Source organism: Hyposmocoma kahamanoa, unplaced genomic scaffold (assembly GCF_003589595.1).
Source record: "Hyposmocoma kahamanoa isolate Upper Pololo Valley unplaced genomic scaffold, ASM358959v1 202, whole genome shotgun sequence".
NCBI classification, from domain to species: domain Eukaryota; kingdom Metazoa; phylum Arthropoda; class Insecta; order Lepidoptera; family Cosmopterigidae; genus Hyposmocoma; species Hyposmocoma kahamanoa.
In genome coordinates this window covers 10,915,949-10,929,018 of record NW_020653726.1, presented here as the reverse complement: position 1 = coordinate 10,929,018, position 13,070 = coordinate 10,915,949, and the positions used below count along the sequence as shown (strand labels likewise).

The 13,070-nt window shown below is 37.5% G+C and overlaps 1 protein-coding gene across 5 annotated transcripts in view; it reads left to right on the top strand.

Annotated features, from left to right (window-relative positions):
• LOC113226781 (multidrug resistance-associated protein 1) overlaps window positions 1-11,869 on the top strand; it is a 35,323-nt gene extending 23,454 nt beyond the window's left edge. For 2 of the 5 annotated variants that reach the window (XM_026459523.1, XM_026459519.1), the window contains 11 exons: window positions 752-861; window positions 2,093-2,236; window positions 3,042-3,117; window positions 4,633-4,856; window positions 6,653-6,870; window positions 7,353-7,551; window positions 8,199-8,297; window positions 8,566-8,768; window positions 9,777-9,991; window positions 10,259-10,425; window positions 11,054-11,868. In XM_026459523.1, the coding sequence (XP_026315308.1) occupies window positions 752-861; window positions 2,093-2,236; window positions 3,042-3,117; window positions 4,633-4,856; window positions 6,653-6,870; window positions 7,353-7,551; window positions 8,199-8,297; window positions 8,566-8,768; window positions 9,777-9,991; window positions 10,259-10,425; window positions 11,054-11,248 (1,850 nt within the window). In that variant the 3' untranslated portion in view covers window positions 11,249-11,868. Of the gene's footprint in view, window positions 1-751; window positions 862-2,092; window positions 2,237-3,041; window positions 3,118-4,632; window positions 4,857-5,706; window positions 5,928-6,652; window positions 6,871-7,352; window positions 7,552-8,198; window positions 8,298-8,565; window positions 8,769-9,776; window positions 9,992-10,258; window positions 10,426-11,053 lie in introns of all 5 variants that reach the window. The other 3 variants (XM_026459522.1, XM_026459524.1, XM_026459521.1) reach the window with 3 other exon arrangements.
• Window positions 11,870-13,070: the final 1,201 nt, after the last annotated feature.

The window sequence follows — 13,070 nt, the reverse complement described above, 5'->3', positions numbered from 1 at the left end:
CAATGTCGTGTTATGTGTTGTCCGAGACGTATTCAAACGTGTCAAAATTATTTAATTCTTATTAATATGAGTTTCGAAAGCTAGGTTCAAGTTGCCTTCATTTTGCTTATTTTTTGTAGGTTTTTAATTTATGGTTTCCTCAAATTTTTCCTTTTTTTAATTATATAAAATTGCATTTTTATTTTTAAATAGGATATTTAACTAAATCTATTTCATTTAAATGTTGTGCACAATTGTCATCCGTTCCAAGCTAAAGAGTGTTGTAGTATTATATTAATATTAAGTATTCTACATGGTTTGTGACCTGTTATTGTCTCTAAATAAATAAATAAATCACTCTTGCAATAAGTAAGAAATAGTGTTTAAAATACACGTCCCTTGTTTTTTAAAAAAACTGAAATTTCAAAGATATTCTAAAAATGGCGATATTTTTTATACTATTAAGGATAGCCCAATTTTATACCTATTACTGAACAGGTAATAATAATATCCTATTCGATATTTTTTTGAACCACTGACACGGACAGCCTGTATATGTCGCATAATTAATAGAAAAAATAAATATCTTGATAATTTTGAACCCTGGTATTAATATATATATTATTTTTTGTGTTATTATATATACATCTAGATAGATCCATAGTAAAGTAATAGATGACGCAATACTGCAAGAAATGAGGGAAAAACAGAGAAGAGAGAGATATGAGCAAACATCGAAACGTAGACTAATCCTATGGAAATGCATTTGCAGGAGATCGCGCGAATAGCGTGAAGAGACAACGGTCACAAAGCAGCGCAACGCCCGAGGAACTAAAAGCTAAAAACAAGCTTATTGAAGCCGAAAAGGCAGAGACGGGAAGCGTGAGTACCACGACCAGACTTCTGTAATGCAAACCATAGATTATGTTATTACATAATCTACTCGCTCCCCATAGCGATACTTGTAATAATAGTAATAATAACAGCTGTTGCCTAATGGCCACCATGTATCCCAACACAAGGTGGCCATTCTACTATAATAATACTACGTGCAGAATGGCCACATTGTGTTGGGTTACATGGTGGCGATTAGGCAACAGCTGTTATTATTACTATTATCACAAGTATCGCTATGGGTAGCGAAATCAAACTACTACTACCTTGCTACAAACAGCTAGATTGGAGTACTTCAGCTAGTTTCACAGTTTAATGACATACAACATTTTGCTTTGAGGTGATACCGCCGACATTAATCGGACTTTTGTCCTGCAGAAACGTGCGGTTAGGGCAATTTTCAATCTGGGCCTCAGAGTGTCTTTGAGAGATAAGTTTAAAGAGATTAACATTCTTGTGACATTTATAAAAATGTTATTTATGTTAAGAAAAATATTTTTTATTTTGTTTTTGAAAAATAGTGACAGACATAACATTATAATACGAGGAGTAAAAATAAACTAGCTGTTCTTGTCAGTAGTCTTCGTAAAGTCTCAAATTCATTTAAGGGGCAATGTATACGCTTTTATAATAAGATTCCGATTGATATTCAAAATTTACCGTTTACGAGGTTTAAAACTATTGTGAAACAAAATTATACTAAAGTAGCGACCCGTTTAGCTCTTTTAAGTAATGTCGATCTAATCTGTTTAAATTAAATATTGTAATGATAGGTGTATTCAAATGTATATTTACAAAAAGCAACCCCTGAATTTCTTGCTCATTCTTTTCAGGGGAATCTGCCTTACGAATGAGCAGTAGAGTTTAATCAGTATGATGATTTCAAGTGTAATTTGCTTACTTATGAAATAAAGATTATTTCACTTTCACCTAACCCCTTTGTTCGATAGCTCGAAGTACATACAACTCACTAGCCGTTCATGCGTTCGCTTAGATCAAAATAAATCTACGTAATACAGTAGCAACATGTATAGGCGGCTTTAAATCGTGCATAAAGTCGTAATCTATTATTTAGGTGTGCATGCTACATCGTCGACCTCATCGTTACTTTCCATCAGGTGAGATGGAGGTCAAATGCGCACTTATTATTTTTTTAAATCTTTGAAACTCTCTAACGTAATAAAGGCAGCTGAAAAAAAAACCGTTGTGTTATATGCAGGTGAAATGGAGCGTATACAAGCACTACCTTATGTCGGTGGGCGTGCTGGCGTCTCTGGTGACTGTGCTCATGAACCTGGTGCTGCAGGTGTTCCAGGTTGGATCAAACTATTGGCTCGCCGAGTGGTCCAATGATGATCAAATGGTTAGTTTCTATTATTTTTTTATGAAATTATAAAATTCCGTAACCTAAGAGCCTATGCATACAGAGTATTTTAAACGCGCGTATGTATCGCGCATTTTGATATGAGATAGTTATAATTTTAGTGTTGTTTGTTAATTTCAGTTAATTTTTGAAATGATGCAACTACATGAAATTCTATATAAGTTAGAATGCTTGCAACGCGATATTTGCACGCGTTTGAATCTATTCACTACAGCGTAATTTCGGCGCGTATACGCGCAGATAACGCGCGGTTACGGCGCGTATAGAATACGCCGTGTGCAAAGGCTCCAAATGTAAACTCCAGCTGAGTATATAAGATTCTTGCTTGCAACGCGATGTTTGCGCGCGTTTGAATCGAGTCACTACGCGCGTTTACGGCGCCGTGTGCGTAAGCTCTAAATTCTTCCAGCGTCACGTGCCTACATAATTAGGCATCAATGAATTTAATTGTTATTTCGCGCTAAACGAAAATATATTATATCTAGCAACAGTAGAGGTCGTTGTGAAAAAGTTCGTCCAGGGAAGTACTACTACCTTACCTATTTCTGCCGCCAAGCAGTAATGTTAGCATTACTGCGTTCCAGTTTGGAAGGGTAGGGTGCTGGTGAAGTTACAGGCACATGGGACTTGTCAACTTATGTCTCAGTGCGTCGCGTTTGCGATTTAAAGCTCTGAGTGGCACTGCAAATGTTGTGGACAGGCGTGTAACTTACCATCAGGCGCACGACTCGTTCGTCCCGTCATTTGATATTATAAATAAATTTTTTTTTATTCATATTTATAGATGGTAAACGGGACTGTTAACACACAACGCCGTGATCTCTATCTCGGTGTATATGGAGGCCTCGGAGTCGGACAAGGTAAGAAGACTTCATTTGTACAATAACTGATTTTGTCGACAAAATATCTAGCGAAGTACCGAACATTTCCCTTTTGGTGCGTTGGATCACACCTAAAGCTATAATAATGTCAAAATTATTTCTTGTACCTTACGTCTTTTACACAGTGTTCATTTTAGCAGTTTAAAAAAAACAATTTAATAGCCTAACTAGTGACTGAATGTACGTATATGTAAAAATATCAATAGAGAATTTTAGAAACAATAATTATAGGCATAATATTAAGAAAAGTCGTATTTTTGTCTTTAAAATAGTCTATTAATAGATCTGCGACTCCCGGCGCTAACGATACCGCTATAAGAAAAGCAACATTTTGTTCTATGCATTAGGTTTTATTATGTCGAGCTTGTGAGCCCCGAATTTAATGTATTTAAAGTTTTATTATGGCAGTTGGTACTTACTAGCGTTAAGGTGGTTTCTAATTATCTGGTCCGGTTTCATTATTGGTGACAGAACTTCCTTACTTTCTTTCGATTGGATTAGTATACTCATGCGACGAACCAAACTAATCAACTACACCCGTAATTTCACTGTTCTTATTTGGCTGTATGTTATGATATTAGTTTTTATATGTAATATATTGTTTAGAATTATAATTACATTAATATTCAAATTAAATGAATACATTGTTTACACGTTATTGTTTAGTGTATTTGGGATTATTCTTAATTGGCATTTTGTAAAATATTGTCACTTCCAATTTTTATGGACACCGTTTTATATGGTACTAGATTTTATAATTTCTTGCATGTTTCATAAGCAAAATTTAATCTTGCATGATATTTTATTTTTTTGGTTTAAAAATACTATATACACATTCTCTGTACATATGTATGTTTAAAATGTAGTATACATACACATTTTCTGAAAATCTGTACATATATATGGTGTTGTACCATACAGATGTACAGATTTTCCTAAGTTTTTCATTTACACTTAACCTTCCATAATTGCATGTTCGTATACTCTAAATTTTTAAACCAAATGTATGCCTTAAATAAGTTTTCTTTAAGTACTGTCCGAATGGAAACAGGGACAAATAAACACAGTGAAAGTGGGGCTCTGTCTCGTTCGGTTTTGGCTTCAATCATCCATAATGATTAACTTTTGGAACGCTTATAACGTCATAACCTAACTATACATCAATTACAAACGGTACAAGCACGTTGATAGTATGCATGTCGGGGATCAAACATGAGAGGAGCTTATATTTTGTTATCGACATTTTATGTCTTAATAAGTGGACTGCTCCAGCTTTTCAGCTGTAGTTTAAGTGATTAATCTGCGCCGCCAGACTATTCCAACATTTGTATTTCCAAGAAGAGGTTATCTTTTTTGTCTTCGGACTGTCGGAAGAACATTCAGTTCTCGAAATGTAATGAGCCCGCACGCCAATCACCAAATCCGGTAAAATTGAAGAATGCTAAACTCGAGAATCCTGGTGTGGTGGCTGGTATGATGAAACATGGTGTGCAGTGCTGTCGGTGTCGGTGTCATCCCTGGCGCTGTACCTGGGGTCGCTGGCGGCTGCGCGCGCGTTGCACGCGGCGATGCTTGGCAGCGTGCTGCGCGCGCCCTCCATCGGCTTCTTCGACTGCACGCCCGTCGGCCGCGTGCTCAACCGCTTCAGCAAGGACGTGGACGTGCTCGACAATGTGCTGCCCATGACACTGCGTGGTTGGACCACCTGCTTCTTTGCGGTATGCTACCGCCCGCGACTTCGAGCGCTCCCAAAGACTAGCCCAGAAATTTGCTACAAATAAAACTTTTAAAGTCCTACAACACCCGAATGAAATTTAGGCGATAAAGGAATATTTAACGTAAGAAGGGTAGGTTCTTTTGGAGAGTTCGTGACGTAACGTCCGTCCCTTATACTTAAACTTAATATTTGTAGAACAATAAAATTGTAAAAAACATTGTGCACATATATAACAAAATGTTTCGCTGTTCAATATGCAACGTTGTTATAAATATTTTGGGATCAGTTTATGTTTGTTTTCTAACAGAAAAACCAGCTTAGAATAATACTCTTACACTGCGGTCGGACTAGCCATTCGCTTTGCTTCTAGTAGTGAAATAGGCCTTCTAATTAGCGCTAAGAGGGCAGGCGCGAAAACTTTTATGCATGAACCCAATTCAACTATAGTATAGAGTAGATGTCACGTGAACCGTTTGCACACGTCACCGTCATCGTATGGCACCCTTATAGTTTTTCGGTCTTTTTAGCGCTTGTGGGTACAATGATTATGTGTCGTAAATAATGTATTCATAACGAATAACTGTCATTATATGTGATTACACTGTCACGAATAGCTGCAACTTGATTGTACGATAACATCGCGAAGCTAGGCCACCAACGTGGATAAATAACATCAAGCGTCAAATTGTTTTTTTTTTCATGTTTGTAATCGACAAGAGATGATAACACATACCCACGTATTATAACGAATTTGTTAAGCTATCGATATTACTCTGGCATGCTTTGAGAACCATGACTAACGTAAACGATTCAAGGTGTCATTAAAATCGATCCCGTGATCGTTGTTACAGCAATATCGTCGTTCTTTTCGGATTTAATGCCATACTTGGCATGTTGGCGCGCTGCGAAAATTCTCCACATGCAGTTGTTGGGCAATGTACTAAAGACTCCGTTGCAATTCTTCGAAAGGACGCCGATTGGCAGGATACTGGCTAGATTTTCAAAAGACGTAGACGTTTTGGACACATTGCTTCCAATGCAGTCCGCCGACGTCGTTTATTGCACGTTCGAGGTAACGCCGCAACTTGTTTACTTTATATGGGGGGAAAGGACTGGATTATTTGAAATATAACCATATGGGTTACGTTATTTATTTTATCAGTACTTCGTATAGTTTGTATATTATGCCGTTTTAAATAAATATCATTATGTATTGTCTGTTCCTGTTTTTACGTTGCTTAATAGTTGTGTTATGCTTTGTTATGTTTTTCGTGTTAATTGTTATATAACGGTAAACGGATCTGCTTAGAAATTGCTTTACTTATTTTAACTCCTGTTTACGTATTTTTACATTTTTCATGCATATTATAAACTGATCCCAATTTAAGAAATTCGAATTTATTTGTAACTAAAATTACATTTAATACGAGTGAATTATAAAAAAAGATCAGTTTGAGTTGCTATTTAAAAGCGAATTGCAAACTGAAAAGTAAATTATTCAGAAGATAGTTAAGCGAGCTCGCTCTATACCGATGAAATTTGATCCTATTGTCAATACTAAATATTTTGGATACTGGGAGGAAGGAGTCTCGCAGTAATGTGTTAAAAACTTTAAGTTGTACCTCACCTAAAAAAGGTTAACAGATTATTTTTTAACCCTAAAATGGTCACGATAACATTGCTTTAAACATCACAAATCGTGCTATCAGTGGAAACAACATTTAGAGATTCAAATCAAACTGTCTTAACATACTAAACGACTGACAGTCCGTCCGTTACATAAAAAATGTATGTTAGGTGCTGGGCACACTATTCGTGATCAGTTTGTCAACGCCGATCTTCCTGGCGGTGATACTTCCCATCGGGGTGATCTACTACATCATCCAGCGGTTCTACGTGGCCACTTCGAGGCAGCTTAAGCGACTTGAGTCCGTCTCTAGGTCGCCTATCTACTCACACTTCGGCGAAAGTATTACAGGCGCCATGACTATACGAGCTTATGGAGTTACACAGAGGTACATTGTAGTTTTATTTTGTTAAAAAATAAGCACTGATATGCATTTTCTATTACTTTTTTGTATCTATAATGTTATGTTATGTAAATGCTTTTTTAGCTAAAAAAACCTTTATAATTTTATATCAGTTTCGAAAACGCATTATCACTTGTCGCATGACGCATATCGGACGGTAGGGTAGGGGAATGGTAGGGTTCATTGACATCACGTCATGAGTGCCGGTACTTGCTTTTATAAGCCACGTGACGTTGCCTGAGCACTAACCATGCTCAGGGTTCTAAATTTATAAACGGTTTAAAAGCCTTCAGCTCGCCCTTTTGTCAAGGCCATCAGCGATCAACTACAAAATGTCATTAATAAAAAATGAGTACTAATAACACATCGTAGACGGCTTTCAACTCGTCGATTGCGTGCCCAACTAATTTATTACTGTGAATGATTTGAATATTTCTGTCAGCCCTCTTTATTTTTTTTGAATCTAGGTTCGTTGAGGAATCGGAGCGAGGTGTGGACCATAACCAATCGTGCTACTACCCGAGCTGCATCGCGAACCGCTGGCTGGCAGTACGGCTGGAGATGATTGGCAACTTCATCATATTTTTCGCCGCACTGTTCGCCGTACTCTCTCGCGAAGATATCAGTCCTGGTCTCGTAGGACTCTCTGTCAGCTACGCCTTGCAGGTCTATCTACTTACCCCTCTATTTATATAATTGATTTGTCTGTCTCAATCAATCGCACATTCACTATTTTATTATATTTATTTTATTCTATTTTTCCAAGATAGCTGTAATCAACGTTTGTTTTTTCGACGTAATTTACTTCGTAAAAAATGAAATGTAAAAGTTGCATACATGTTAATGTATCTAACTAATTGGTTATTTCCTTGTATTCTACGTACGGAAGTGCTAAGTAACTGCCTACGTGGCCGAATGGTTACGAGAGAAATATTGTGAGTTTGGGTGTTATTTGTGGTTGTCTATATGTGTGTCCATGGCACCCGCGATACATTATGCGTCATTTTATTTTTAAGTAAAATACATCAATGAAAGCGAAGTGTGAAAATACGAGTTACCGGCATAATCCTAATATGTGAAGGAACTGTATCTGACTGTGGTGCCTACTTGTAATAAATTCTGAGCCTACATTGGGAGTAACTGAAAGACCGCAATTTAGGACGGTAATTCATTTGTACTAGTCCCAAAACTCTACGCTATTACATTTGACCGGCAGTTCACTGTAACTGCCATGCGATCCTTACATTTCATACTTCTCGCTCATATTCAAAACTGCTAACTCTAGCTTCACTCAAACTTACTTTCTATTTCAGATAACACAAACCTTGAATTGGCTGGTTCGAATGACTTCCGAGGTTGAGACTAACATCGTGGCAGTAGAAAGAATAAAAGAATACGCTGAAACTGAAAAGGTAAGTTTTACAACATTACCACATTGTAACATTAGTTACATGTAAATTGTTATATTACTTCCTAATTTATTAGTATTTCCTCTATTTCAACATGACACGTTGCCGCGACACAACATGATAATTTTATCAACAATCGTTTTCGTTCGCTTCGCAACGACGCCGCATCAGTGGTGCCTGATGTAAACATGAGACAGTGCGATTCGGCTCACGTGTCGGTTGGACCACTGAGGCACGCGTGCAGAGCCCCCTTAAAACGTTCGCCCCGCAGGAGGCGGAGTGGAACCTCCCCAACGGGCCGGGCTCCACGTGGCCCGAGACCGGCGCGCTGCAGCTGGAGCAGCTGACGCTGGGCTACCGCGCGGGCGAACCGGCGCTGCGCGGCGTCACCTGCAGCGTCGCGCCCAGGGAGAAGCTCGGCATCGTCGGACGCACCGGCGCCGGCAAGTCCACCCTCACGCTGGGACTCTTCAGGTATGCGCGTTTTATTTTACAAATTTTGGAATGCTAAGCATGCATGATAGATGAATTTTAAACAGTTTTTTGTTATTTTGTTTATTGAGATTTTTGTGAAATAACTCCACTAGTTTTGTTATGACAATTAATACAAAGATCGAAGACACAGAAAATTTTCGTCGAACCGGTGGGACTTGAACCCACGTCCTTGCTCCACAAAAATAAATTTCTGTGTGGTCTATCTTTATAATAACAAAACTATTGGAGTTATTTCACAAAAAAATCTCAATTTTTTGGTCGTAAAAGCGAAACCTGCGTCAGTTATCACAACTGTAACCTGTAAAGGTATCGGCGGCGATGAGAAGGTTAATTTACGTGTCTTCGTTAGATCAAGGTCGCGCGTGCACTGAGCAATTTCGCGTATGCGCCCGTGTCCCCACCCCCCGACCTGTGCTTTGTTTTTCGCCGCTGCGTCGGAGCGATAATAGTGATGTGCATAGATTTCAATAACTAACGTTGTTCTCAAGTAGTAGTAGTCGATAAAAAAAAAATTGTACAGTTTAAGTTCATTAGTTTGTTTCTTTCGGTTTCAGAATCAAAAAATATAACGCATTCTATAAGTATGTCCCACTTTCAAATGTACAGCCTGTATATTCGATGATATCAATTAATTCCTCTTTAATATGAAATATAAAAAGTCAGTTTTTTCTTGTAATATTATTCAAATATTTATCATGATATAAAATTATTTTCTGAACTTTAACAAATATCCATGTAAATAGATGGTAGTGTGTCCTAATAAGTACTAAACACCCGAATACGCTTTCTTGTGTCGTTATCAGTAGTCTTGAGCTATAATGGCCACAGTGTAATTAACCAAGCGCCTGGAACTTTGATGAGCGTATTTTTTTTATTATTTTAGAAAACTGTCTCTAAAAATTTTGCACGTATTGTTTTTATTGATTATTTTTAATTCCAGTAATTTTTGGTGATAGATTGCAGTACTAATAAACCCGCACATTACAGGATAGTGGAGGCGATGGGCGGTAAGATCCTGATCGACGGCATCGACATCTCGACTTTGGGGCTGCACCAGCTGCGGTCCCGCATCACTATAATCCCGCAGGACCCCGTGCTCTTCTCAGGCACGCTGCGCACCAATCTTGACCCCTTCGGTACTTACACTGATGAGGAAATCTGGAGGTCCCTAGAGCATGCCCATCTTAAGACCTTTGTGCAAGGTTAGTCGAGTTGATCCACATTTGACGAACTTGAATTGCAGACACATTTTCTTCATCACCTAACCTTAAACTTGACAGTTTTAAAGTACTAAAAACAGAAATTAAGTTTTTTGTTCATTTTGGCTTTGAATTGACTTGGCATTTTTGTTTTATGATTTAGAGGTGTCCAGCAAAAATTATGCTCCTTTGAATTGAGAAGTCGCATCAAAAAGTCAAAATCAAAACGGCAGTGCAGATTTCTTTTGCATAATCGGTATCTTATTGCAGGTCTCCAAGCAGGCGTAAACCACGAGATCTCGGAGGGCGGCGAGAATCTGTCGGTGGGCCAGCGGCAGCTGGTGTGTCTAGCGCGCGCACTGCTGCGTAAGACGCCGCTGCTTGTCTTAGATGAAGCCACCGCCGCTGTGGACTTGGAGACCGACGAGCTTATACAGGTCCGTTGCTTATTTCCTACACTCGTATTTGAAAGCCAAACCCGAACTTCGGAGTGACATGTGAAATCCTATACGTTCCTTCAGAAGTTAGAGCATAAAGAATAAGTAAAAACTCCAAACTGAATTTCAATTTAGACGATTGGTTTGTGACGATAATGGGATGTTTATTTACCTAGAGATTATGCACACAGCGTATTTCTTACCCGTAAATGACGCGCGTTAATGCGATTCAAACGTAGTTCAGTCGCAGCCAGTAAACCTTTGCAGTAGGGCTAGCACGACAGAGCATGACTTACGCAAGAGCGACATATAACGCGAGAGGATACTCTATGCGAGAATAGCAGTATCGTGGGCTTTATGTCCCTCTCGCGCAAGTGGCGCCCTGTCGTGCTAGCCCTACACGACTAGTTCTAGGTCACAAATTTCGTATCGCGACTTTACGCCCCCGTAAACGCCAGTCGTCTGCGGTGAAAAATACGCCGTGTTCATGGGCTCTTAGACATATTACTTGCAAATATATACTAAGCAAATAGGGGTATAAAAAAACAGAAAACGAGTAAAGTAACACTTGTAAAACTTACTTAATCCATTACTAACAGAAATTAAAAACATTAATTTGTTTTTATAGAAAACGATCCGCTCCGAGTTCGCATCTTGCACGGTGCTGACGATCGCCCATCGTCTTAACACAATAATGGACTCGACCCGCGTGATGGTCCTCGACAAAGGTCAGCTCGTGGAGTTTGCGCCACCCGAGCAGCTACTGCAGGATAAAAACTCTATATTTTACGGCATGGCGCGCGACGCCGGACTCGCCAGCTAAGCCATCACACCATTATAAGTATAAATATTTCGATCTTTATTCCATAACTTGATCGCCGTAAGCTCAGCCTATTCTATGGAACACCAACAGCCGGAATGTTGTTTTATAACAACATTCCGGCTTTAACTTTTCAATAAAAACATAATTTGTCACAATTTGACATAGTGTAGATATACCCTGATAGATAATACAAACGTTCGCTTTATTTGATATTTTAGTTCGCTCTGGCGCTGAGATTGTTTTCGTTGTACTGTTGGACGGAGCCAAAAGCTGAATTTATGGTGACCAAGTCATGCTGTGACATCTAATAACAATGTTACAAATTGAAGTGAAATTGTGTATTAATAAATATTTTTCCACGCAGTACGAGGCGCTTTCCGTCTTCACATGGGAAAGAATTTTTATAGACCATGTTTATCACGTGACAGATTGAGACGTGTCATTATTCAAATTCCAATCCAGTTTCTAATAATAATTCTGTTTCCAAACCAATCAGATTTGAACTCGTAGAAATATTACATAAAGTAGTTTCTACCTTGTTCCTATAATAAACTTAAACATCACAGAATTAGTTTTAAAAATATTTTTAATCGGCTTATGTTATGAAAGAATAGATAGCAAAAAAAGGAATCTATTATAGACTTACATGTACATTGTAGACGAATTTAAAAAAATGTGTAGTGTATGTGATTATTTTTACACTTTCTATTATTTTAAGTATTGCAATCGTAATGGTGCTTTGAATTTTGAATTTATTATAAAGTATTTAAATAATTAACGATGTTCACTTGTTATTTGTAATAAGCTAATACACGTGCGCATCGTGACAGATAACATTTTCGTAAAACCAACCTCAAGTTGGGATTCGTACAAATGCTCAATTCAAGAAATTGTGTTACTAACAATCGCCAATATTATAATGTACAGTGTAGTCAGCTTATAATTTAGATACGAATTGAATAAACAATTTCTCAACTCTGTGCAACAAAATTTAGTTTTTAAGATTTTTCACAGCAATTTTAGTTTAATAATCAACACAAGGTTTTAACTTATACCAGTGTACGTAATAGCTTAAATCTTTGAAAACTTGTTACTATCGAAATTATTATTATTTATTGCATCATACCTCCACTCGTACAAATTAGAAATATGAATATTTAATCTACACTATATTGATTTAAATTTCACTGCCTCAATTTTATTTTAGTTACAAAACAATTGTGACGTTCACTACTTAATTAAATACTGCAGTTAATATACGGTATTTTTATAAACCGAAAATCTCCAAGAACTTTTGTACTTAGCCTTTACAAGAATTTTGAAAATAAATAGAATTAGTTTTGGGATGCGTTTATTAATTTTTTTAAATGCGTTACGAATGATCCCTTTGGATACATGTGTACATAATTATTATCTAAATACTTAATATTACTTACCAATGTTACGTCGTTCAGACGTAGAGGTTTACAGTTGCCTTGTGTATAAAGTACGTGTTTCAGTGTTCATTTTTGTATGTGCATTGTATATAGCGTTTATTAAGTACTATATCGCGCTACAATAATTTTATCACTTGTTCAATTTGCGTACAATACTTCAAAAAAACTATTTTCATTTGATGAACTAAAGTAACGTCTCTGCAAAATCGTGGGATTTTACATAATTGTTGTTGATAACATGTCAATCCGTATTAGAACTACAGAAACATTATGTTAGTCCATTATGAAAATGTATTAAAATAGGTATGTTGCGAATATACAGTTTAATGTACAGTAAGTACTTAAAAGTAAATGTGGTTGTACAAAATTGCCGACGCTTCTGCGGC